This window comes from Aureobasidium namibiae, assembly GCF_000721765.1.
Source record: "Aureobasidium namibiae CBS 147.97 unplaced genomic scaffold scaffold_2, whole genome shotgun sequence".
Lineage (NCBI taxonomy): Eukaryota > Fungi > Ascomycota > Dothideomycetes > Dothideales > Saccotheciaceae > Aureobasidium > Aureobasidium namibiae.
This window is the reverse complement of record NW_013581207.1, coordinates 1888340-1914562: the sequence shown is the minus strand read 5'-3', so window position 1 is coordinate 1914562 and position 26223 is coordinate 1888340. Positions and strand designations below refer to the sequence as shown.

General features: G+C 51.0%; 10 protein-coding genes across 10 annotated transcripts; 4 read left to right on the top strand and 6 right to left on the bottom strand.

Annotated features, from left to right (window-relative positions):
* Positions 1-37: 37 nt before the first annotated feature.
* Positions 38-785, top strand: M436DRAFT_39181 (lysine decarboxylase-like protein-like protein; the record flags this gene model as incomplete). The annotated part of the gene is made up of 2 exons (XM_013575499.1): positions 38-108; positions 164-785. 2 exons carry the CDS (start codon positions 38-40, stop codon positions 783-785), a joined length of 693 nt encoding a protein of 230 aa, XP_013430953.1.
* A 1326-nt stretch (positions 786-2111) lies between these two features.
* M436DRAFT_60902 (uncharacterized protein) lies at positions 2112-2663 on the bottom strand (the record flags this gene model as incomplete). Its single annotated transcript, XM_013575642.1, has 1 exon — positions 2112-2663. One exon carries the CDS (start codon positions 2661-2663, stop codon positions 2112-2114), a length of 552 nt encoding a protein of 183 aa, XP_013431096.1.
* Positions 2664-4446: 1783 nt separating this feature from the next.
* Positions 4447-6577, top strand: M436DRAFT_37893 (uncharacterized protein; the record flags this gene model as incomplete). The annotated part of the gene is made up of 3 exons (XM_013575262.1): positions 4447-4566; positions 4655-5922; positions 5971-6577. 3 exons carry the CDS (start codon positions 4447-4449, stop codon positions 6575-6577), a joined length of 1995 nt encoding a protein of 664 aa, XP_013430716.1.
* Positions 6578-7200: 623 nt separating this feature from the next.
* M436DRAFT_78845 (uncharacterized protein) lies at positions 7201-7649 on the bottom strand (the record flags this gene model as incomplete). Its single annotated transcript, XM_013575978.1, has 2 exons — positions 7201-7403; positions 7475-7649. The coding sequence occupies 2 exons, from the start codon at positions 7647-7649 to the stop codon at positions 7201-7203; spliced, it is 378 nt and encodes a 125-aa protein (XP_013431432.1).
* Positions 7650-7933: 284 nt separating this feature from the next.
* Positions 7934-8518, top strand: M436DRAFT_78844 (uncharacterized protein; the record flags this gene model as incomplete). The annotated part of the gene is made up of 1 exon (XM_013575977.1): positions 7934-8518. The coding sequence occupies one exon, from the start codon at positions 7934-7936 to the stop codon at positions 8516-8518; it is 585 nt and encodes a 194-aa protein (XP_013431431.1).
* A 1015-nt stretch (positions 8519-9533) lies between these two features.
* Positions 9534-11008, bottom strand: M436DRAFT_78843 (uncharacterized protein; the record flags this gene model as incomplete). The annotated part of the gene is made up of 2 exons (XM_013575976.1): positions 9534-10752; positions 10809-11008. The coding sequence occupies 2 exons, from the start codon at positions 11006-11008 to the stop codon at positions 9534-9536; spliced, it is 1419 nt and encodes a 472-aa protein (XP_013431430.1).
* A 4983-nt stretch (positions 11009-15991) lies between these two features.
* M436DRAFT_70015 (small oligopeptide transporter) lies at positions 15992-18937 on the top strand (the record flags this gene model as incomplete). Its single annotated transcript, XM_013575785.1, has 7 exons — positions 15992-16169; positions 16222-16402; positions 16458-17717; positions 17786-17967; positions 18030-18097; positions 18221-18351; positions 18469-18937. The coding sequence occupies 7 exons, from the start codon at positions 15992-15994 to the stop codon at positions 18935-18937; spliced, it is 2469 nt and encodes an 822-aa protein (XP_013431239.1).
* A 615-nt stretch (positions 18938-19552) lies between these two features.
* On the bottom strand, positions 19553-21191 carry M436DRAFT_78841 (uncharacterized protein; the record flags this gene model as incomplete). Its single annotated transcript, XM_013575975.1, has 3 exons — positions 19553-20290; positions 20339-20476; positions 20529-21191. The coding sequence occupies 3 exons, from the start codon at positions 21189-21191 to the stop codon at positions 19553-19555; spliced, it is 1539 nt and encodes a 512-aa protein (XP_013431429.1).
* Positions 21192-22214: 1023 nt separating this feature from the next.
* M436DRAFT_38429 (uncharacterized protein) lies at positions 22215-24209 on the bottom strand (the record flags this gene model as incomplete). The annotated part of the gene is made up of 2 exons (XM_013575355.1): positions 22215-23261; positions 24021-24209. 2 exons carry the CDS (start codon positions 24207-24209, stop codon positions 22215-22217), a joined length of 1236 nt encoding a protein of 411 aa, XP_013430809.1.
* A 1080-nt stretch (positions 24210-25289) lies between these two features.
* On the bottom strand, positions 25290-26046 carry M436DRAFT_37443 (glutathione S-transferase; the record flags this gene model as incomplete). The annotated part of the gene is made up of 2 exons (XM_013575183.1): positions 25290-25665; positions 25724-26046. The coding sequence occupies 2 exons, from the start codon at positions 26044-26046 to the stop codon at positions 25290-25292; spliced, it is 699 nt and encodes a 232-aa protein (XP_013430637.1).
* Positions 26047-26223: the final 177 nt, after the last annotated feature.

The following is a 26223-nucleotide window of genomic DNA, read 5'->3' as shown; positions in this document are numbered from 1 at the left end:
TCCTTCTCACACAGCAACCATGGCCATCAACGCCAAGATGGAGCCCAAGGCAGGAGATGCAGTGGCCTCTTCCTCGGCCACTTCAAACAAGCCTGTCGTCTGTGTCTTGTAGCTACGCCCTTCTCTTCCAAGTTTAGAGCCATATCTAACCCTCTCTCCACAGCTGTGGTGCATCTGGCGGCAACTCACCTGCTCACCTTGCCGCCGCTCGCGAATTAGCCAAGGCCCTCCATGACAACAACATGAAACTGGTTTATGGCGGCGGCACCGTTGGCATCATGGGCGAGGTTGCAAAGACGCTCGTCTCCTTGGCCGGTCCCGACGCTGTCCACGGCATCATCCCCGAAGCCCTTGTCAAGTACGAACGCGATTACAAGGAGGGCGCCCCTCTGGACTCTGTTATCGACGAGTCTACCTTCGGCCGTACCACTGTAGTTGCAGACATGCACTCGCGGAAGCAGGCTATGGCCCGTGAGGTCATCGACGGCGGCGAGGGCGGCGGTTTCGTCGCACTGAGCGGTGGTTATGGAACCATGGAAGAGCTTATGGAGGTCACAACTTGGAACCAGCTGGGCATCCATGCTCGCGGTGTCGTCGTCTTCAACGTCGAAGGTTACTACGATGGCCTGCTGCAGTGGGTGCGTACCGCCGTCAAGAGCGGTTTCATCGCCAACAACAACTCAAGCATCATGATCGAAGCCAAGACCGGCGAACAATGTGTGCAGGAGCTGAAGAACTACCAGAATGCAGAGGGTAGAATGAAGCTGAACTGGCATCAGAAATGAGCTCCCGGCTACCAGCAATCTACACTACTATCAGGCCACGGCATTGTCTAAAGGATGGATTGTCCTCACCGCTGAATACCACGCCTCTCGCTTTCGCCTCTCAAATAAGACACGGCCACGACGTCGTGCAGCCAACCCAAGTACCGGCTGGAAGGTCAGAATGTACTAGATAATGTCTAGACTCGAAAGCATCTGGAAGCGCAACGTTATAGATATACATCGAGACGCAATTAGAATCCACACATAGACGCCACGAATTTCACAGACCCTGGTGTACAAATCCAAAACGCATAGTAACATGAGCCAGAACAGAATCTCGATCTTCCCAAGACAACTTGTGATGAAATACGCATGCAGAGTAAGCCAAGACAGCAAGGACACTTCCAATGCAACCTTGATCAAAGAGGTCCGTCAGGTTGCGACAGGCTAACCACTAATCACCAAGCATCATAGCCAACAAGCGGTCAACCCCGATGGTCGATCAATATCGGCGGCGGCCTTTTGGTCGAAGGCGTTTTCGACAAGGGGACCCAATTTATCCAATGTTCCCGCCGCGTGTTCACCAATTCCCTCACCTGCAAGGCTGTTCGCAGCGACCCGGGTCTAACATTCAATCGGATGTGGACAGATCAATATTCGACCGCAGCCAACAATTCATATGCGTGATGCAACCCTTCGAGATTGAAGAATGCTTTGCCGTTGGTTTCTGCTATACCTCCGTCTCGGGGCGGCGGGATGGACGCCGTGGGCGTCTCTACTTTTACCGATTGGACATGCATGAGTGATTCGTTGGCTTGCATCGCATACGCGTCTGGAAAGCTATACATGTCTGCACGTCTGCATGTTCCCGTGGCAGCCCCTTTGCTCAGCATCGCATGGGATTCGTCGAGGGCTAGGAGGGGTTCGCATGGAAGAAATGCATGGGTGAGCCTAGACTCGACCACTGTGCAGCCCATGCGAGTCACTCCAAACAACAGGGTACGGATCTTCAGTGAGCACAATTCGGAAACAGAGCGATCCGCAACATGTCGTACCGTTGTCTTCGGCCGATGATCATTCTCGTAATGGACATCAATCGATGAGGGACTCAAAGCAGCGCGAAATAAACCATGGCATTCTCCATCTCGACCACGACGACGAGTCAGCCGTTGACCACCTTTCCCGAAACTTGGACACCCCCGCAATCATTACGAGATATTGCATTCTCACCAAGGCACAGATACATCATCTTGAATCGCTCATTGAATTTCCGAGATGATGTCGTGAAGTCGGAGTTGCAAAAGCGAAACATGCCTCAACCTTGCTCTCAGGTATGAGCATTGGTTTTTAGCACATCAACATTGACGCAACTTTCTCCATGTTCGCCATCGAATAAGAAGAGCACACGACTACGTTGTCGTAGCCATTGGGATTCGCCGGTGAAGCAACGGAAGGATTAATATGAACACTGCACAGTGGGGGTTGCGAGCCGCCGTGGATACTGTGCAATACAACTGCCACTTGGGTTGCGAATTTCGTTTGACTAGGCATGTTGCTATTCGTCTTCGTGTCGATCAATAGGGCTGGGTCGCAATTGACCACGACAACAGCTCCTGCTTTTCGTATCCATGCGGCGTGGAGATCGGTCAGACCGACTTTGGCCACAAACGGCACATGCCGGACCCGAGCGTGGCGCTTGCTAAGAGAACGACCCAAGCATTCGAAGGGGTCTTCATGGCCGCTAGCCGAGGGAATTGCTGGCGTGAAAAGAACGACGAGTTGATCTGTTGGGAGAGAGCTGAGGGTCTGTAGGCTGGAGGAGGAAGAACGTATAAAGCGGACGGTGGAGGAGTGAACCTCCGCATTGACATGGGTTGTTGTTGGTTTGACATCAGCCATATTTGTGACTCAAAGATCGGCAGGGTAGTGACAAGGCAGGGTCATCGAGGGTCCAGTGTTATCTTGATGAACGAGATAGAGTTTGGCTCTGGACTTGTAGCATTGCGGAGAGAACAAAGGGACTGACAAGGGGAATTGTCCAGGGATTTATAGGTTAAACCCCAGGTAGAAATCCAAGACTCACATATAGATGCCGATCGAGTGCCTTAACAGCCTCTCAGAGTGATAGGCCAGCCGGAAAACTTTGCTCGGGCAACTAATTCATGCATCAAATGCATTGTCAACAGACACTCTTCATCACCATCTCTCATATCTGACACATGAGGCTTTAGACAAAGTGGCTAAGATCGACATAGTGCTCGGTTGACTGTGGGCTTTGCTGCGGGCCAGGGAATGGACAGGACCGGAGGGGTCTGGCTCGCGCGAAGGAGATGAAGCTTATCGATAATAGTCCATCGATATCCAGTCAGAAAGCCATATTCAAGGTCAACACACCTGATCTCGATCCCGCAATCGTACTCGCACTCGGTAGGAATGGCCTGTTCTTACTCGATGGACGTGTGAGGCGTCAGTACATCTCGTCGGTGTATATTTCAACATGTCACAAATCGAAAACGGGAGCGCACGCCATGCTACCAGAGTTGATCCGACGTTCCGACGGCCAGGCGAGCTATTCCGGATGCCATGAGTAATGACGATTCGCCTCTGAGGATGAGCTCTGTGCCTCGATCAAGATGGTTGCTCAGCTAGTAGGCAGGAACCGCGACATTCGAAACCACATAGCCAACGAAGTAGAACAGGCCCCACATTGAAGGTCGCCGGAGTGCGGGTCCGCCGAGGACGCCATGAATGCAGTTACACCTTGTGTGGTACAATCCTTTCGAGGTCCACCTTCCGCTTTTTTGCTCTGATTCGAATTCAACCTGCGATTCGTCGACCTGCGGCGCCTCCCGCTGCTCATACCACCAACCCTGAAGTAGCTTGATCAATCCTTAAGACAGCTAGATCAATCACGTGTAGCGGGATCGATACCATTAAAGACATAGAGCAGCCGCAGCTTGGCGGCTTGCAGCAACAGTGAAAGTTGCGAGAAGGTGAGGGGAAGCGGAAGGTGGACCTCGAAAGGATTGTACAGTACGACATCGGCGATCTGCCAGGGCGGTGATGCTGAGCGATAGCGAATCACTCGGTCCAGGCGAGAATCTGCAAGCAGCCATATTGATGACTTGCATGTGGTCGGAGCTTTGTGGCTTGGATATCGCTCTGGCAGTCCGAGTAGTCACGTATTGGCTCGACTGAGATGATATAGTCCTGTAGCGAGCGGAAATGAGGACTCAGCGCATGCAGTAGCCGACGCCCAGACACGACCCGCTCAAGCGTGGTGGAGCATGAGGAAGGGCAAACTACACATCTTCTCCGTACAAGAGAAGGTCTGGTGATGATGCTCCACCGCACTTGGCGCCATCAACGCGCCATTCCCTGTTGACAACGCCGTGTCGGCAACAGCAGCCGTCAGTGAACACTCGAGGATCCGTCAACCCGGCCTTCGTCAGCAGTGTGCGGCGGCAAACCATACGTCTGACAAGACTCCAACCGAGTATAGAACAAGGAATCCCTGCTCGACGAGTAATCGATCAAGTCAAAGGACGTTGTTGGACTGCTGATCTTGTAGGTCGACATCAGCGCATTGCAGCCAAACACATATCACCATTTGCCAACTCGGCGCTTAGCTCAGCCCTTGCTTCTTGGTCCACGGCGTGGCATGTTGATTAACTGAACCAAAATGTCGCGAGGTCACCGGCCGTTCAACGAGGTCAGCCTCACCGTCACAGGAGCCCAGTTTTTCAAAGAAAGATTTCCAAACTCCAGACGACGCGATGAAAATGTGCCAGCGTGCTCCGAAGTGATAACAGGATCCTTCAAGATTCCATCCAACGTGGTGCGTAACACGACCAGCATACAACAAGACACATCGCTCATGGATTGACCAGACTGGTCTCTCTCATATCCACAACCTCTACTTTGTTGCCTACGTCGACAAGATTTACGTCTATCAACCACAGTTTCCATCTCAGAGCATCGAGCAAGAACCAGTCTTGATTATACACACAGAACCAAAGCCGAAAACTCCCGAAGAGCAGAGACACTACGGACACTATTCGAACAACGGCACTCGAGCTATTAATAAACTACTGGTGCAATTACTAGGAAACGAGGAAGTGGTTGCCGTAGTTAGAGATGATGGCGACGTCGAAGCATACTACACACGGCACATATACAATGCCATTGAGAAGCGAGCTTACTACGATAGTGCTCTTGGCATATTGTCTGCAGATGTCAGGCCGTTCTTCCACAGAAGCGTGGGACTAAGTGCTTGGGGACTGGCCATACACAGCACGGCTCGCATGATAGCTGTGAGCGCAAACACACATGCAACTACGGTCTTCACGTTTGCGCTCACCGATGGCGAATTAGCTGACGACGACGACCTTCCCGACGAAGACGAGGTTTACTACTACGGGATGCGTGGGCCGGTGCCGCCGAACGATAGACGCAAGAACGATGTACGTATACTGGCTCACGAAGGCGGGACACAAAATCTGCCGGATATTGCCTTCTGTAATACTGGCAACGATCCAGCCGGCAGGTGGCTGTTGACCGGAGATCTCCTAGGCCAAGTGGCTGCGTGGGATGTACACAGCCTGCAATTGAATCAAGTCGTCAACACCGCTTTCAGTCCTCCCATCTTCCAGATGCCCAAAGGTGCGATGGATGGACGTAACGGAATCTGGGGTCTGTTGTTTCTCGATCCGCTTTCTTTCCGAAACACGACCACGATCGAGGAAGCTCTGGGGGTCTCTCCGGAGCAGACCAATATAGATCTGGACAGGGAGAAGGACAATGCTATTTGGGATATGGGGAAGACAGTAGACCGCATTGCTCATGTCCGTCGTCCGTTTAAGGATGTCGGAAGGCCGGTCGAGGTACAAAATGGCAACTTCGCGCATCCCCTAGAATTCTCGCGACACAGGAGCGATGGTCTTTCTGACAGGCATCCCGTTGATTCAGAAGTCGACAGAGGTAGCGAAGCAGGAGAGGAGCAACCAGGAGAAGAAGAGGAATTAGAGGAGGGTGCCGATGATAACAGTCTCTGGGACAGCGACGACAGTTACGACGAGAATGGGTACGATTCGGCCGAGGATACACACATGACATTCCACCGGCGAGACGGAACTACCTTCGAGGTCGCAAAGCCAAAGTAAGTTTACATACTATATCTCTTGTCCTACTTACTAATCCCATACAGACCTGGAGCTTCATTCGGACGTGGTGATAGTATGTGTGGCGACCTGCCCTGTCCCATACTCCAGCTTTCGTTCAAAGACATCTACCTTTACCAGCCATCACCAACCGGCAAGGCGTGGGACCACTTGCCTATGCCATCTACACGACGTCTGTTCCAGCAAGAAGTATCTGTTGCTTTTGAGTCGGGATCTTACAAGTTCGGTCGCATCAACATGTATGCGCAAATACCGAGTTTAGGAGTCGTGATCATCGCCACACAAAAAGGACGTGTTGCGGTTTTGTCGCTCACACAGACTGTGACGCGTATGCTCGACTACGAGAAAGCCAAAATGAGCGATCCGCCGCTCGAGAGACTGCAAATGGAGAAACGCGTCTTCGGATACAGAGTAGACCATATCTTGCCTCTTTCCAGCCAAGAAGAAGCTGGTCATCGGCCCAAGGCTGGAATTCATGGCATCGCTGTGGGACCCATCCAAGGAACCGAGCACCTTGACGAGGGCTTCCAGAGATGGCGACTACTGGTACACTACCAGGATCTCTCCGTGTTGGCCTATGAGATTGGGAAACCAGCGAGAGATCAACTCGACCTGAGTCTAATGTCCATCTGAAGGCTGGGCTATGGCTTTTTGCGGCCACAGTGTCAAAACCATTGATCACGTACAATACCAAACAACACCCACCTGTATCTAGATCTGCACCAAAGTGCACGAATGACATGTATATTGAACTCGACTCTTGAAACTCGATCTACGTTTGCTTTACTTGTGCCGTGAACAATCAAATTAGCTCGAGTCCATTAAATCACGTCTTCCGATCATGTCCATTTTCAGATGATCAACACGGACAGTATCCCATCCGTATTACAGTCCAAGATTGCCTTGCTTCCGCATAGTAGTCGTGGAGAGCAGAGAGATGGCGAGAAGATTGATTATATATTGAAAGGAAGAGACAAGAGAGCGGGCCATTATTGCTGACAGCATATCTGCCGCATTTTGAAGCTGAGAACTGAGACGGCTGCTCACACCAGGGCCCTCGTCTGATAGTGGTCGTTGATTAAAAAGGCGGTATTAGTGGAAAGGAGAAAGGCAGAAAGTGGCCGCAACACGCTGTGTCTCCAAAATTTGATTGGGTGTCCATTTTCCTTCTGAGCGCCGTGACCCTACATTGCTTGAAGCCGGATCTGTAGAGTGGGACGAGAATCAAGTGATACGGGTAGAAGGTGTGGAGAGTCTCAAGCACTACCGGCTACTTCAGCGATGGTAGTGGGTGTCAGGATATCGGCCGTAGTGCCCAAGACATCACTCGCTGTTCCGTTCTTGAGCAAATCTCCAGAGAGATAGTAATATGCACGGTGGGCAATGATGCTGACATGGCGGGGCAGGTATAACGCGACGGCGATGGTGACCATGGATAGGAAGAGGAACAGGATAGAATCTGTAGATGTAATGTGGTTAGCAAATGTCAAGTGGGTAGCGAAAAGCACAAGGCAAGTACGGAGAACGCACTGAAGATGAACTTTTCGGTAGGCGTCAACATGTACAGCGAGAAGGTGACTTCGTATTGGTAGCGCTTGCGTTGGAACCAGCGCAACAGCGACGAAGGGTACAGTGCGAGGGCGAAGAGGAAGATGATGGCGGCGCCGGCGAAGACGGTGGGGAGACTGACGGGTGCGGCCAACATGATGGGAGTGGTTGTGGGGTTGAAGAGATGGTAGTCGGGAGTAGAGATTCAGTTGCGCGATGGTTCAGGTCGACCAAACAGAAAGAGTACCGAGATGGAAGGTGCAATGGACTTGGACCCTTGGACTTCAGGAGAAGCGGCCGGCCCGGCAGCCGACAACCGCTCCGGCAGCCCCACCATACCTATGCAGGCCATCCATTCTTGCCATGACGTCTGTCACTCGTTCCTGCCTCCTCTGTTCTTTCTGATAGAGCACACTCTGTAGACCCATCTGCAATTCTTCAATGTTGCTGCTACGCCGCCTCTTTCCCATGACGACGTCTGTCCGAACCCCATGTCGACCCACGCTCCACGCTTTCTTCAGCACAACCATCATTATTTCTCAGAAACCACTCCCACCACGACCCACGATCCTCGAAACCGACATCACAGAAGCCTTTCTCAAAGGCACTGGTCCTGGCGGCCAAAAGATCAACAAAACTTCCTCGGCGGTACAGCTGAAACACTTACCTACCGGCATTGTAATAAAATGCCAGGAAACTCGTTCCAGGACTCAGAACCGCAAAATTGCACGTCGCATATTGGCCGAGAGAATCGAGCTCTTGGTCATGGGAGATGACAGTCGCGCCGCCGTGAAAGCCGAGAGGGAAAAAAAGAAAAAGGCTAGCAAGAACAAGAAGGCCAGGAGGAAGTACCGCAATCTCGAGCATGCCAACGAGGCCGAACTTGACCACGACGACACAACCGAGACGGATCAAGCCAGAGACCAAAAAGACCACCACACACGCGACACCCAAGTTCAATCAGACGCTGTGGAAGACACGACTGCACCTGGTCCGCATGCTGCCCAGGCGCACCACAAGCCCTGAAGAGAGCACATCCGCAGTCTTGTGCCGGTGCCTCAGCATCCTCTTCCCAAGCTGCCATGTCCCTGTCAGTCGCTGCTCTCTCAACGCCACGTCCATCATCCATGCGCCCTTCGAACGCTAGCGAAGCGCCGTCCCTGTCCAGAGCAACTTCCAGAATCAGTACTTCTTGCCTACATCGCACAAGGATCAAGCATTGCCCCTGCACTTTGCATGACTCGGAAACCACATGGAACAAGCCTCGAGGATACGCCAGCACCCTAGCTTTTCCTTCTTGAAATGCCCGATTCGTTGACATGCATACTGTGACAAGTTACTCTACATCTGCTTCCGAAACATGGTTTTGGGCTTCTCGAGACCGTACTTGGCATGCTCCGTGACACGTCGGAGCCTGGACTTTCCCATTATAGGACTTTCGAATTCGTACCACTGTCTTCGGTCGGAATAGAAATAAGGTAGATGGACAGAACAATGATTGATAAAGATAGAGCATTATGATTAGACGGTAAGTATGTCGATACATCTTGACTTCTCGCCGTCTGGCTTCGGCTCGTGAAGGGGAGGAAAGGAGAAGAGAAGAGGAAAAGATAGAAGAAGAAGAAGAAGAAGAAGAAGGAGAAGAAGAAGAAGGAGAAGAAGAAGAAGAAGAAGAAGAAGAAGAAAAACAACAAAATCATTCCCCAAATTGAGATGCAGAAGAAGAGAAAGGGATATAGTGAGAGAGCAGGCAAATACGTCAAATCAAGGTCGTCGTGAAAAAACAGACCCTCGCAAAAAGCAGGCGAGACGGAAAAACAGAAAACTTGCGACCACCCTGGACAGAAAAGACGTGTTTACCCCCATCTTTTTCGTCGTCAACTCCTCTTCCGATATAACTCCCAGGCATGTGAAAAATGAATGATCCAGCCGTCAAAGATGATGATATAGATAGCGCGCACAAATGTTGGTGATATGCAGATATAAAGTCTCGAAATGTCCTCGGCCACGTCGTGTCTGTTTACAATCGCGAATCACGAGATCACGAATGGAACAAGTCCCATGCGCGCGAGCATAGGCGCAAGAACTCGTCCCTCTTTTCTTGGTTGCTCATGCCCGAACGCCAGTCGGCGCTGGGATCGGAGTGATATGTGGGCCGCTTGGCTTCCTGCTGGCCCAGGGGACTACCATGTTCACGCTCATATTCGTCGCGCGGACGTCTCCTACCAGCTATTTGCGACTGGCTATGCTCCGACCTAAGGGCGTCCACGCGTGCGGCTCCGGAAATGTGGGGCGATTGGCGCTGGGGAGGATGAGGGTACGACTGAGAGTGGCCGGGATGTTGAGCTTGCTGACTCGGGGGCATGGGCGAAGGAGGTGTGGGCGGTTGTGCACCGCCATAGTGGACAATCTTGGGCAGCAGGTCTTCACGGCCACGGGACATTTCCTGCACGGCTTCTTCGGCACTCTTGAACTCTCTGCCACGTCCCGTGAGCGGTCCTTGGCTGTGTTGGTGCTGCTGTTGTTGCTGTTGCATGAGTCCGGGGCTCTGAAGCGGGGGAGGACCAATACTGGGCGAGTGGCCTGTTGCGAACATGGCAGTCGGTGGGCGAGCGGACGGAGGGGCTTGAAGACTGTCGTGAGCAAAGACGTCCGAGATTGGAGGAAGACGGTTCGCTGTTTGTGTGGCAGGCACATGATGAATATGGCTGGTTTGGCTGAGACCGCTGGGCTGGTGAGCATGCGGGCGCAGTCCTGTGAAAGAATGGTGCAGCGGAGCAGACTGAACAACGCGTTCGTTCGAAAAAGTCGCAGCCGATGGGGCCGTGATTGACAAGCCAGGAGGAGGGCCCTTTCTACGCGATGTTGAGGGTGTCCTTTGAGGCATGCCGAACTGTGCGGATTCAGCGCCGGGCGCAGTGCCTGGAGCATCGAGTGGAGGTTTCACGCCTTTCTGGCGAGCCTCGATAATCTGACGCTGCTGCTCTCTCACGTCCAGACTACGCTGGAGCTGGGAGCGCATAGTTGGGTCTTGGGTCTGGAAGCCTGGTGATAGACATGCAACGCCGAGGTCATGGATAGCAAGTCCCGTCGAGTCTCTCGCTGTCAGAGGAGCTGGGCGGGCGGTCTGAGGACCACGACCAGTGGCTCCGTGAACAGACAGGTCAAGGCGTCTGGGTCTAGGCTTTGCCGATGGGTTTGGCGATGCTGGAGGTTCCTTCTTGATCTTTGTAACGGATCGCAGTCCGGCGGCGCGGGCACTGTGGGACATGGTGAGCACAGAAGCGCCAGAGTCAGGGGCAGGCGGATTAAATACCTTTTGGGGGAGATGTTGTCTTCAGCACTGTGTCGCGGGGCAGACCTGGGAGAGGTTTCGGTCGAGACAGGCGCGTTGGTGCCTGGAGGAGTGGTTCTGGTGGCCATTGGGGGAGCAGAAGCAGCGAGATGGGCAAGGCTGGAGAGACCTTGGTCTCGGGGGACGGCGTGTGCAGCAGGAGCAGCAATAATGGTCGTCATGGCGCCGGGGAGAAGGAGCGGCGGCGGCGGCAGCGGCAGCGGCAGCGACGATGATGATGGAGAGGGTGTCAATTGACGGGCAGCTGCAGGGTCAGAAGAGGATCACGACAGTGGACTCGAAGGCACACACTATTGACTATCGACGGAAGAGATGCGGTGATCGGCAGTCAGCCTTTCCTTTGCAAGGGCTGTTATCGGACAGGCGGCTAGGATACGAGGGTTGGCACAATGGGGGGAAAGGGCGAGTCGGGCGAGAAGTGGCAGTGGCAGTTGCAGTTGCAGTTGCAGTTGCAGTTGCAGCAAGAGACAAAAAGACGCCGGGAAAAATCGGTCAGTCTGGGTCAGAGTCGATTCAAAAGGGTGGACAGCCACGCGCGAGGGGCACGGCGGACGACGTCTGCTAAATCTACTGCGACAAAGGCAAGCGAAACGGCTGTACGTTACATGGAACAACCACTGCTTTAACCTGTGACAAAACAGATTTAGCTCTCCCCATACCTATCCGCATAGGGACATGTGCCCGTGCGAGCTCCCCTATGAACCACCGAGCACACCCTTTCCGTCCCAGAAGAGCATGACGAGCCCCAATGCCTTGAGCCCTTGGCGCCGTTTCACTCTTGTCCGCGGCCTGCCAGCCATCCTCTGCTCTGCTGTCATCTGCACGCTGTGAGCGAGCGAGCGAGCGAGCCTTCTGCTCTCCCACCGCGGCCTCTGTCGACAAGTGCGCCAACAGACCTGCCAACAAGGCCTCGCCGTCTCACGACCACGCAACACCTCGTAAAGCGCGTCGCGGCCAATGGCAATCTTGCAACATGCGCTGCTGCAGCCGCACGCCCCCCCTGCAAGGTGAAGTGAAACAATCCGGCTAGCGGGAGATCCCACCCTTATGCGCGCCGCAAGTCTGGATCTGAGCTAACTCTGTTCTGTTGACTCTCCTTTTCCTCCTTGGTGTGCCATCTAACTCCCGTGGACTCGACCTCGAACGCAGTGTATACCTGCCATGCCCAGCCCGTACATTCTCACCAGACGTCGCTGCAGGTAGCTCTCGAGAGCAGTTCGTTTGACATGCAGTTTGAAAACTGGGTACTATCATCTCACGATAACAACGACACAATTCAGGCAGTCTGGCGCCCTTGTTTCTTCAACGCTTGTGTCGAAACGTCGCAAACCCATACATCGTTTATCACAGCTATGGCAGGCACATAGTTCTTCGCTCTCTCGTTTCCTACACAAGATAGATGATGTGTTTTGTAATTGCTTTGCAAGCTGTATACGAGTGGGCATCTCGTCAGAGTCGGGCCGCAAGCCATGTCTAAGATGTCCAAGTTTTGTTCTCCCGGTTACCATGATCTGTCTTAAGAAGTGATTCAAACCCCCAACCTCCCGAACGTTCTTCAAACGTTCTTCGCTCTACATCGACGCCCCCAAACTGGTTTGCATCGCCGGGGGTCCTTCATTGACTATCCAATACGTGCCCGCATCGCCGCGCGTCTCATGGGTAGACACGCGCTTCTCCTCTGCGTTTCCTACAGAGCAACTTACAAGTGGGCCTGTATTTACGATGCAATATGCGTGTCAAGTCGTAACTCTAGGGCACGATTGCGTCTACACGCTCCTCGTGGTTGAATCACACTCAACAACTCGTGCAGATGTCGTGGGTGTGCCTCTTGCCGAGGTGCGCTGTCAGAAGTCCCAATGGTCCCCACAAATACCTTGCAAAATCGTTCATCTAAGAGCGACTACTGTCTCGACGTCCTCGAGTAGCGCATCCTGCTCACTCGCGCCAAGTAGCTGCATACAGCAGGTGATAGACAGACGACTGCATTTGCCTCAGCATTCATCCTCCACCCTTGATAACATGTGCATTGAGTTCATGAATTTATATTGCGATTCCCGCGCGTCTCCTCTTCTTCGGAACCGTCAACCAAAGCACAATAAACAATATTTGTTTATTGAGTCTGCTCACCCTGTACTGAACCTTGGCGGCGCCTGGCGCTTGTTGCTCATGCATATTGCCTACATATCGCTTGCGGCAATCTTGACCATCTTGGTTGCCTCACCCACAGTACCCGCCTTGCCGACAGTGGCGGGCGTGGCTCAAATCCAATGTCGGCCTGATCGTGATCGTTTCAGTATCGTCTGACGGATGGACTGCTTGTGTACAAAAATGTGGAGACATTATCGATTCACCACCACTATATGAGGCACATCTGCTCGAGTACTCCGTTATACAGAAGTCCATGCATATTAGAGACATTCCTTACTCACGGACATATCTGCGACCTCGTGCAAAACGATAGTATGTCAGAAGGCTCGAGATGAAGGTGTGCCTCACCTGCGTGGCTTCTCCGTGTATCACAAAAGGTGATACGAGGCTTATATACATCTTTGGTGTCTCATCCATGGACTGATTTCAAACCAGAGATTTATATGCCCAAGAGGATCCGAGCTGTTGATATTGATCGATTCGCAATGGTCCCTAGGTTTCTGCTTTGTTACTTCCGATCTTCATTTCCCGCTCAGATTGCGATTCGTCGAAGGTCATCAACATCTCCCCAGCCGTTCGTCGCAGATAGAACAAAGTGGCAGGTGAAACCACAAGCCCTAATATGAAGCAATCGGAATGGGCTTTGGATGCTCTGAGATAAGTCGAGAGTCCAATATCAATCACTAAAGATATATATGGTTTGGAATGGTCAATCAGACTGCCGCTTCTCGTAGGCCAAACCTGCTACTCCCACTTCGTTCTCACAACAACATACAGGCGGAGTTGGTGCCATCACAAAGTACAAAGCATTCCAGATGGTAGCAAAGTCCATAAAGAGCCGATAACATCAAGACCCTCAGTGGATGCTTCCTATCTGAAAGAAACTATGCATTTCCACAGCACCCGCGTGACATATCTCTGCACATGAGAGACGTCGCAATCGTGTACTGCTGTGTCCCGGCATAGCCGAGCGATACCTTTGAGAAGACCTAGAGAGTCGCTCACCCAACGATCACGAGTATGCTCTCTGGGATTTCGTGCACGAGAAACCCTTGAGGCATTGAGCATCGCAAGACGTGGTTCGTCTGCCACTATGCGGCTCCGGATCACGTTTGGCTCATCCCGAAAGCTAAAGTCGTTGAAGCGATGCGGAAAGGGACTCAGTACATAGAGCTTTTTGCAGAATCTGTTGATAGACTCACTTACTCAAGGTTGAGCATGTATACTGCTGTTGTGGTAGCTGTTCTGCTGACACCGGACTTGCGGCTACCAGAGTTGTTGCAGCATGACGGAGTGTGGTGTCAGCTCAGGTTTACTAGCGATGTCGTCGTTCGACGTAAGTGCCTGACAATAGGCAGACGCCAAGCTTTGCGTCTCTATATCATGCACACTTGCTCTTGCAGTTCTAATGGCCTTTTCGTGTTGATTTGCATTGCAGACCGAAGTGTGCGAAGAAGAAATCAGTGTTTAGCGTGTCAAGCGAAGGTACAGTCTCGAGGCAACTCATGCGAGCTCTAAGTGATCAGTCAAACTATACCTGGGGATTGATGAGATCTCTCGATGTCGGGTCACTTATCCAGGCCAAGCCAGCCAGCCAGTTGAGGCGCAATCATCAGGCAAACCCAAGTGCCTACATTCGTCAGTTCTGGGAGACATGGCGGACTCTGGAAAAACGCCTCCGGAAGCACGACTTCGCTGAGATTCGGCGCCTCCTATCGCGAGATTGAGCCCGAGTATATATTTTACCCAGATGTCGTTCCATGACAGCAGGATTCGGAGTCTGGCCGCTCAAACTTGCATGAGAAGTCGCAGACCCTCGCGCAATCTTTTGACGGCAATCTCGGCAGAGAACAGACACGCTTGGACCTTGTTCAATCCGCCCTATCTACTCTGGCGCGTAGACACTATTGTGTACTCTGTACAGTGCCTCAGGCCGTGGATTTGGTCAGTCTACGTGAGTATCTTCAGGCCAACCACGATACCAGAGCCGATACATAGGCCAAGCTATGTCGAGAAGCATGGTTTTCCTTGGCCTCTCATGTTCACCAACAACCTGTGCGTCACTGACAAAGAAGAGTTGACAGACAACTCTTGTCGTCGCTTCTATATCTTGGCGGATGTATGCATCATCTATCATTGGTCGCAAATCGAGTCCCCAGTTCTTATCATGACTTGGCACCCATATCTTCCGGGAATGTTGCTGGAGTATTGATGTTCGTCCGAGGGCTGTCTCGCCTATCCTGAAGGAGCCAACACCACTGGGCTTGATAAGCCTGCTCGCTGTTGTCGTTGGAAATCGTATTTGATGCACCGCTAGTCAAGATGCCTCCGACGTACTATCGAGAATTCATGTTCTGGTAAAATCGCAGAAGCTCTGGGGCGCATCAGAGCGAGGTATCAAAAACCGCGAGTGTTGTTCTCGACTTGCAATATATCTACAGCACTCGTGGATTAGAAGACACCTCTGCGTGGGTCTCGTTAACGATAATAGATATCCGACTGCTAACCGGTTGTCATGTTCTTGTCGGTCATCTTCTCTCTGCAGATCTTTGGTGCCAATCAATGGACTCGAGCGTTCGTGACGAATCACAACCAGATACGCTATCATCGCACATCGTTGACTCCACTCATGAATGTTATAGTACATCGGGTTTTCGGCAGGGCCTTACATGCTATCGCTTGTAGGATCTGGTACAAACGACACCATGCATACACGTCAAGCTATTCTTCGCCTCCACAATCACTCCACCGCGGCTCTCGATGCTTCTTCTCGTATCCTTTGCCTTATCAGTAGAGTTTAGAGGGCCAATTATAATCCAATATTCCTCTGGAGGGTCAATCAATTGACCTTCCATTTGAGGTTGTCTCATTTCTAGCTATCTACTAGGGGGTGGGCACGTCAATCCCTTGCCATGCTGTATAAGTATGTGCTCCATCTGGCATCGGATGGTCATAGTTCTCTGACCGACTGCTTCTTTCTCATGATTCCCGTCGACATGCCTGGCTTTCTAAAGAAGTTAGGGCTTGGCTCGCCTGAGGTCAGCGAAGGTATCGCAGTCGATGAAATCCAGAGCTCAGGTACTTCCAGTCCGCAGGGTGAGAAGAACGAGAAGGAAATAGGTGCCTCATCAGCACACGAACTTTCCGAAGCTGAGGCTGCCAGACGGTTGAAAGGTTAGTTCTTCCCGATCGCTGTTGACAGCTTGGTACTGACTGATTCTGCCAGTCTTCAAGCATAACGCAGACGCACTTTGGGACCCTAATCTTGAGAGCGATGATCTTCAGGCAGTTGACGAAGCTGTCGAGCATCACGACAAGGATGGGGAGAACCAGCTTGTGAATCATCTCCTAGACAACAGCCCTTACCCGGAAGTCAGGGCCGCCGTCAGGAACTACGATGTGGATTTGTGAGACTACACAGCCATCTTGTCGTCCCCATCCCTCCAGCTGACTGTATCCAAGGCCATGCAACACTATCCGAATGTGGGTCATCTCACTTCTAATGACTACGATCGGCTCTGGTCTGAACATGCTCTTCTCTCTGCGTTCGCCTTCGATCACGATAACTTCTTATGTTGCGCAACTCATCGTCTACCCCGTAGGCCTTGGTTGGGACAAGATCATGCCAAACCGTCAACACACAACCTTCGGTGTGAGATGGAATCTGAACCCTGGTCCATTCAACTTCAAAGAACACGCTATGATCGTGATTATGGCCAATGCCTCGTTCGGAACTGGTGTGGGATACTTCACCGATATCCTCCAGGCCCAGCGTGGTTTCTATAAGTTCAACTGGGGATGGGGCTTTGGAGTGCTTGTTGCCTTGAGTACCCAATGCGTTGGTTTTGGTCTTGCTGGTCTTTTCTCTCGCTGGCTGGTAGAGCCAGCTCCTATGATCTGGCCTCAGGATCTGGTCAACTGCGCCTTTATGTACACTCTTCACGACAACTCGAAGACAGATCCTGCCAAAACAAACGGCTGGCGTATCTCCAGATATCGCTGGTTCTTCTACGTGTTCCTAGGCTCATTTGTCTACTACTGGTTCCCCGGTTACATCGCTCAGTTCTTGAGTGTCTTTGCGTTCCCTACCTGGATCGCGCCCAACAACATCACTGTCAACAAAGTCTTTGGAGGTTTTAGTGGTATGGCTCTTCTGCCCCTCACCTTTGATTGGACCCAAATCACTGGATATGTTTTCAGTCCCTTGATCCCTCCATGGCACGCTATTGGAAACACCTTGATCGGTCTTGTCCTATTCTACTGGATCACCGCGTCGGCAGTCCATTTCAGTGGAACCTGGTACGCCGACTATCTGCCATTCAGTGACTCCAGCTCTTACGATAACACTGCCAACGTGTACAATGTCTCAAGGATCCTTACCCCAGAAATAACTTTGGACCTTGCGAAATACAAAGAGTACTCGCCTCTCTTCCTGTCGACTACTTTTGCACTCTGCTATGGTCTCTCCTTTGCTGCCATTTCTGCCGTGGTTGTCCACACCATTCTCTTCCATGGAAAGTTCATCCTCGACAGATGGAGGCGCTCGCGTGACGACATGAGAGACGTCCATCAAGAGATGATGGATAAGTACCCCAAAGTACCTGCTTGGTGGTATATGACCTTACTCGTAATTTGTATTGGGCTTTCCTTCGCTACGATCTACGCTTATCCTACAGAGATGAGTTGGTGGGCTTTGATTCTTGCTTTCATCATCAGTTTCGTGTAAGTCAGAACTTCGTCTTCGCAACCGGGTGTGTTTGGGGTGATCGTGCTGACAAGCTATCGAATAGTTGGTTCTTGCCTATTGGATTTATCCAAGCGATCACTAACGTACAGCTCGGTCTCAATGTCTTTACCGAGTTCCTGATTGGTTACATGCAACCCGGCAAGCCCAACGCCATGATGTTGTTCAAGACTTACGGCTACATCACCATGACCCAAGGTCTTGCTTTCACTCAAGATATGAAGCTTGGTTAGTCGATCAGAGTTTAGAGGTGTTCAGTTGTTCCTTTGAAGCTGACTGATATCACTCAGGTCACTACCTCAAGGTCCCACCCAAAACCATGTTCCTTGGTCAGCTGGTTGCAACCATATGGTCCTGCGTAAGTTGTCCGGATACACATACTACGAGTCAGCAGCTACTAGATGGTGTCTGTCATGACTTCGTGGTAGTGTATCGCTCATAGTGGAGAGACACATGCTAATTTTGCTCTTACTCTGCACAGATCGTTCAACTTGCGATCTTCGAATGGGCCTTCGGCGGCGGCATCGAAGGTCTCTGCGAAATCAGGCAGCCCAATCATTTCACATGTCCTGGTGGAAGAGTGTTTTATAATGCTAGTGTCATATGGGGAGTGTAAGTAAAGTGAGGGTTGAAGATGGTACAGGTCAAGAACCATCATGTGGCTTTTCGACCGACGTCTCTACCTCTATCATCTTTACCAACACATGCTGACTGTATCATTTCTTCCAGAATCGGTCCGGCACGCATGTTCAGTGGCGATGCCACCTACAAAAATCTTCAATTTTTCTGGTTGGCTGGTGCCGCTGCTCCGGTCCTCATCTACTTCGCAGCCAAGCAGTGGCCAAAGTCTCCCATCCGATTCCTCTCGGCCCCCCTCATCTTCGGTGGAACTGGACAGATTCCTCCTGCCACACCATTGAACTACCTTTCGTGGGGTGTTGTTGGCTTTATTTTTAACAAGTGGATCAGAAACCGATACAGGGGATGGTGGATGCGATTCAACTACATCACTTCGGCTGCCTTGGACTCTGGTCTTGCTATTTCGACCATCTTGCTTGTGTTGACAATCAGCTTGACCAACACTGATGCTCCGAAGTGGTGGGGCAATGACGCTATCTACAACACCATGGATTATCTAGGTACCGCTGTGTCGAAAATCGTACCCGAGGGTTCTACCTTTGGTCCTTCTACATGGTAGAGGGGTGCGGATCCGCTATGATCATCGTAAGTGGTGAACTTCCCAGGCGAAGTCTCTCCTTATGCTGAAGTCTGTACTTCACACTCTCTCTACGAAGGCTTGAAGCGACATCTTCGCTACAAAGAGGCACAATGGTCTCCAACTTAGAGTCGCAACCAAGGAGAGCGTACATGATGTCCTTTCTCGATGGAGACTATCCTATTCCTCGAAACTACTGTGCGTCTCTACAGCTGTACGCGTTGCAGACCTTTGTACTGAGGGGGAGGAGGTTTCTGTCAAGCTGTTTATGAAGTTGTTTAATGTTTGATACTTGTTAATGGAAACAGTAATGAATTCTACTCATGGTTTTCTGATTGCACATTTGGCCTTTGCATCTTTTACCGTGTGCCAATGTTACTTGACATACTCATTGATCACACCAGTCAGACGAAGGCTTAAAGAACATGGCGCGGGTACTGCTGTGTGTGAAAAGGTGATATTACGGCTGTTATATTAAGCCCAGAGGACATGATTCCCGGAAGATCTCCCACTGGACAGATCTATAGAGAATGATTTCGATCGCGACCATAATCCGAGAGACGAAGGTAAGCAATCGCGCTCTCCAATTTACTGTATCTAGGCAATTTGTTTCTTCTCGCCTGGCTTTAGCCCTTTGGCTATATCCAACTTCCATGGTGGATTGATGCCATCATTAAACATGGCATCGGTGACATCCTGGCACCAGTCTTTTTGTGCCTTCATTCCACGTGCCTCGAAATACTTGAGTGCAAACACTAAAGGCATAAAAGTGGCGAAGCGGCCCATTGACGAGGCTTCGGGCTCGCAGAAGTATGGCATCATCTGACACATGTAGATAGCGATCTGTAAGATTCGCCTGTTCAATTCGTCGAGCGGGTAGGTGCACTTGCTACCAGGATACTTCATCAAGATATCCTGAAGCGTGCGCTCAATAGTGAAGAGATAAAGCCAGTATATCGACTGTAGGTATCCGGTGAGGAAATCGGGGAAGTCGATGGCCAGTGGGAATGTCTTGTTGTGGCATAGTCGTGTGTACCTTTTGAATGTCGCTATGTCGACGTTGGTGAAAGCCGGTTCTTTCAGTTCGGCGTGATACTCGACTTCCCATTCTTGAAGCTGGTCAATGGCGGTGACCAGGTCTGCAATCACACCATTGAGATACGTAGGCTCGCCGCTTGCGATTAAGTTGTCAGCACGCTCAAAGAGGCCTGGTACGTGTACCAAAACGTCGAACAGACGGGGCGATGAATCCGTGTAAGGCGTGTCTTTCGTGACTGCCATCCACTTCGGCTCAGCAAATGGGATGGCCTTGCGTTTGAGCACACCTTGAAGAATCTTGAATCCGTCAGTGGTTGTCATATGTCTGTCGTTGAGAAGACTCACGGAAGAGTGTCTGGCATGGAAGAAGAGCATGTTGTCAAGTTCTGTTACCAGCGGGACTGGTCCCCGCTGCATCAAAAAGTTCTCCACTCCATTAACGTGGCTGATCCAACTTCCTTGCTGTGCTACAGGATGGAACAGCTTCGTGTCTGTGTTAGTAAGAATCCCATCAGCTCAGATTGAAGTAGCTCACCTCGCAAAATTCTAGTAGCTTCATAGCACCCAAAACATCATTATTTGCAAGGACGTTTGGTCTGTTGAGTGCAACAACCAACGCGGCCAATGCTTGTCCATATCTCCGCCTGGCATGCTCGAAAAAGGTCTTATCTTGGTATGACACTCCCAGTTGCAACAGACTGATCGTGTCAACAGCCGCAAGCAATGCTGGTGAAGACTTGGAATTGATGGTCTTTTGTAGACATGAAAAGTCCGAGATATGCGCTCGCAGTGGCTGGTCATTCAGTGTCGTAGGTCGGTACAATCTCATGCTGACATCAAACATCTGCGACCGGTTGGTCGCAGCACTGAAGACAGCCTGCGGTATGACTGTGTATTCGGTCGCGACAGGCCTGTCGACTAGACTCAGCTCCTCGACATTTTTGGCAAGGGGCGCACCACTGTCGGAATCGCTACTGTTTTCAGGACTGCTGCTGCCGGAACCACCCTTCCATCCCTTTTCCACACGTCTCGTTACCGCCTGAGTTTCGTCGCGCCATTCCAGTCCGTCAGGTTTGATCCCTCGGTATCCCGGGCATGGCGTGTTGTGGATTTGGCACTTTTTGCATCCCGGACGCCCTTCGTCGCACTTGATCTTACGTTTCCGACAGTTGGCACAGCCGGTCGACCGTGGCGCCATTGCAACAAGTCCATAAGAGAAGAAGAGAATAATTCGGTTGGAGGAATCTTCCCGCGTCGCTTTGCCCCCCTTCTGTCACGATGTGGAAGTTGATTCGACCTGAGAGCGTGGACGGCTAGATCGGTCTATCGTATTGATTGGACTCGATTGGAGCCCGCATCCGCTACTGTTCTCGTCGACAAATCCATCGGGGATTCTGAACACTTGATTTCCGGTCGCTGAACCTCAAGACTTCGAAACTGTCGGACAATGGTCACGCAAAGACTATGATTACTCAATTCAATTAAGTGTTGTCCTATGCTCTCAGATCCTCGGTATTCTCTCATACTTTTAACCTTGAAATCTGTCTATAGCGAGCCTTTTGAACATTTATTAAGCTGTTTCATATCAATACAGGGTGGTAATAATACTTAACGACTACTCTATAGAAGTACTTCAGTAGTATGTATGCACTGTACAACAGGTATATATTACGTATTAGGAAAGGCGAGTAATGAGATAGTAGTCAAGCTACCACTTCATCATGTTCCGTCTGGAAAATCTAAGCGTCGATTATTGGGTAGCCTACCGTGTCGTCCGCCGTTTGGGAGCCTGATGAAATTATGATGTGTTGCACAAATGGTGCATTAGCAACTAAATTATTGATCAACGCGTGATTTGCTCTTCTATCAGAATCGGTTATTGTCACCACGTCCAACAACTTCCATAACTGGTACGCCATGAGTGTCACAGCTAACTATGCTCTTTCCGGAAGACGAGCCAAGAACAGCGGCATCATAAAATATCCTCCGGAGATCACAAGGCCACGAAGTGGTTGCAGAAGACGTACACATCACAGTCATATGCAGAGCTGAAAACAGCAGATAGTGGGCGAACGGAACCAGAACATATCTGTATACACTTTTAATTGAGCGAGATATGAATAGAAGTAGGTGATTATAAGTGCCGTAAACGATGTAAAACTGGACAAGTGTGTTTCCATACTGTCTACTCAGCGGTGGACATCTGAACTAAAACAGAACATCAAGTCTCGAAACCCCACGCAGGGAATCTACTACCCAAAGTAGCATCACAAGGGAAACGTACGATATCAATTGACGAGCTTCCCGTACCCAGTCCCCTGTTGGAGGCCAATACCGTGCTACCATCTGGAGCATAGATATTGAAGTCGAGTTCACCGGCACCACCGCCATTTCCAAACATGACTCTGAGGGGCAGATAACTACCAGTGGTGAGGTAGATGGCAACTGTCTGCGGAGTCTGCACAGCGATCTGGCTACTCCAGAATTGAACGATATCGGCATTGTCTCTGGTCCATCCGGATACTGCTTTGTCACCGTACCATACCATCTGGATATCGTCCGTGTAAGGAATGTTGAAGCTGTAGTATCCATCTTGACGAGCAAACACATAGAAGGTGTGGTCGATGACCCAATTTTGGGTAGTGGTAGTTTGGCCGTAGTAGGCTACGTTGCTGCTTCCGGCATTGACTTCAGCAATGTAGTTTGTCACACCGGTTTGGGAAGGTTTGGCGGATTTGTAGACGGTAGGGTTGAACTTGGGATAACCGGAGGTAGCTTGGCCGCCGGCGAAGGAATTCGTGTAGCCAGCATAAGCGATACCAGTGTTACCGCATGTGGTAACGGGGGTAGGATAGACAATCTGAACAGTAGCTACTGTGCCGATCGTTGGAAGGATGGTCTTGGTTTGAACCGCGGTGAATGTGCCCGAGTCGGTAGTCGTGGTCATGTAGACGTAACCGCCTGAGCTGGAAGTCGCTGGAGCAGTTGTTTGGACCACTCCGGGCGTAAGGACGATAACAGTAGCAGATAAGCCATTGAGTTGAGTTGTTGTCGATGTTGTCTTGCCCGTCCAAGCTGAGCTGATTGTGGTGAAAGAGACAGTGGCTTGAGCAGAAAGCGAAGGTGCTTTGGTCGTGGTAGCAAGAGTGGTAGGGGTGGGCGTCGGGGTGATCGAGGAACTTGAGACCGAGCTGGCAGCATTGCCTAGAAGACCGGTGACTACCCCTGTTACAACGCCACCAGCGTTGGTGACAGCCGATGTAGATGCCTTGCAAACAGCGTTTCCGCTGATGATATCCGCGGCGACCGATGTTCTGTTGAAGTATGCATCGATGCTTCGGATCTGGAAGACAGAGTCGTCGTTTCCGTCCGACCAAGCATTCCACAGCCATAAACCAGGAGCTGTCTCGCTGGCAGTGCTGTCAATGAGCGTGCCATCAATGTAGTAGCTGGTCGTTCCGGGTAGCCAGTCAACACGATATTCGTGCCATGCTGTAGATGCGTCGGACACCACGGAAGTATCGTAAGTGGAGTGATAAGCAAGCCAGTTGACGTCGATTTCCATCGTGTCACTCCTGAACGAAGTGAAGCCAGTAGCATTGCTCAATAAGACAACGGCTCGGACGCTACCATAGAGGATGTCGTTGTAGGAGGTGTAAAGTTGGGTACTAGAGCTTACTTCTGCCTGTGCTGATGCGACTGCTGCACCGGCTCCGGAGACAATAGATTTCGCTGCACCTACAGCAGATCCTGCAAGATTGCTTGCACTCGTTGTCACCGAATTGGCTATCGAGGACGGCACAATCCTGAAAGATAGAGAGCTGGAGAACAGGGAGAAAAGGTTACCAAGACCTCTCTTGAATTTGCTGCTCGTTGTGGGACTAGTGGAGGTGCTAGTAACTCCGACTGTGTAAGCGGAGGACACAATGCCAGTCAGGTCTTGTGTAACACCTGTCGTCCAGTCTGCTGTCCATCTGGTATTGAATTCTCCCGCCCCATCGACGTTGTAGTAGCAGTTTGAGTAAACACCGGCCTTCGAAGACTTGAGCGTAGAGACTGGTGCTATTGAAGCAGTAGATGTGGCCGCCACAGATGACGATGATGAAAGAATGATCGGGCTAGTTGAAGAAGAAATGATTGACGATGTTGAAGTTGCAGAGAGTGATGTGGTGGTGGAGGCTGCGCTTGTGCCACAGAAGATCAAGCAGAAACCCATGGTAGTGAGTTGTACAATGAGTGTGTAATTTTGAAGATGTGGAAAAGAATGTAGAGCCCGCAGGCTATAAAAGGAGAGTATGGAGAGTATGTGGACAGAGATGTAGAGCAAAGATGAGCCTGGGAGGAGACTTCTCAACTTACATACTTATATGAACACCGTCTCAACTTCTGACGAGTGGTACAGGATCTCGGATGAGGGCTCAGACATCGTAACGGCATAACTGAAAAGACAACAGTCGGCACTTGGCTAGATGTTGACCAGAGAAACTCGTCGGTTCACGACTCAGAGGCAAGAAAGCCGCTACCACCTCAACAAAGACGACTCAACATGCTCACGGCATGATGACTGCGAGCCCTGTAGCATCTCTTCAGTCGGAATCATCAATACCTACCTCTCTTGGTTGCGCTTGGAAGATGAAGGAGTGAGGCTGGGCGCGGTGCGAGTGGTGTTGCGGGCGAGACTGCCGAACGGGTGAGCTTCAAGAACAAGGTTTGAGACGCGATCGACAAACCTCTTCTATGCTTCCATGCTTCCATGCTTCTTAGAACGGAAACATACTAAGCACATTGTGAGAATGCATGCCGTGATCCTGTATCCGTAAAGATTGCAAGGTACAAGACTATCTATTGGGCGTTTTATACAGTAACAACGGCGAAGGAACCTGGAAGTTCGTGGCCCTGAATCGCGACTTGCGATTCGAAGCCCTGCCCTAAGACAACTGACGTTTTCGGAACCACGAACATCTAGATATGTACATTTCACGACTCACGCAAGACTAGTCAATGAATGTGGCTGTCGAGTACATGACGAAATGGCTCAGATCACATCTTTTGAGGACTCATGGTTCGGTGACAATTCGGGAGGCTAGGGCAAGTTGTCCCTAGAAGAATATTGCAGAAACGAGAGGTGAGCATCAGCTTTGGCATAGAAAAGGAATCTGAATCTTCAAGGCCAGTCTTGGCTAATCTAGTATATGTCTATAAGTCCCGCCTAAACGCCGAATGAAGATTGGCACAGACGACCATCATGTTAAGAGTAGAGAGAAGTCAATGTTGTTCAAGCATAGCATCAGCCTTCCTAAGCGATGCTATAGAGAGACTTGGGGTTTGCGTCAAGCATCGGTTTCAGCGTTGTCTCGGCCTTCTCAAAGGCTTTTTGGTATGCGGGTCTCTCTCCAATCTCTTTTAGATATCTCAGGGTGTTGGGGTATGGGCTCAGGTCGAACGGTATAAAGGATCTTTGGGTGGTGAGCGGGAAGATCATCTGGATATCGGCGGCTGTGAGCTCATCGCCAACGAGGAACCTTGACTTGCTCAGGCGCTGCTCAATCAAGTCGAGATAGTGATCGATTCTGGAGTCGATTATTTTTTGGCTAGGGTTGTCCTTCGGAAGCGCTCCAGCGATCATTTTCATCTGACAGGCGGGTTGGAAAGAGCCATGTGTAAAGTGCCACCTGGAAGTGAGGTTAGGACGAGTTCATCTGGTAAACATGATCAGGACGTATCCCTTACCAAAAGAGCCATTCCTTCCAGTTAGGGTCCCAAGGCTTGTTCAGCAACCGTCCTTGACCGTGTTTCCTGCAGATCCATTCGATACAAGCCTGAGATTCTGCCAAGCGGATGTGATCGTTGTTTGGTGTATAAGTATCGACATCCTCTATCACCGGGGCAGTTCTAAGCGGACTGAGCTCTTTGTATGCATCGGGGGCCAAGAGTGTCTGCTGATCGCGGTCGTGGCATACCAGCTTGTAATCGAGACCAAGCTCCTCGCAAAGCCAGACGATAGACTCGGACTGACTGACACGCAGGTGGTGAACGACAAGAGTGGCAGACATTGCGGTAAATAGATGGGTGGAGACGGCGTGGTGGATAGAATGCAAAATCTGGGAAAAGTAGAGGAGGCTCTATGCAGTGCATGGTGATGCAGGGATATATATATACCTCGTACGGACTTACATGCGGCGATAGCATCGCGCTCCCAAACCCTAAATGCAACGCAATGGTGATTGACT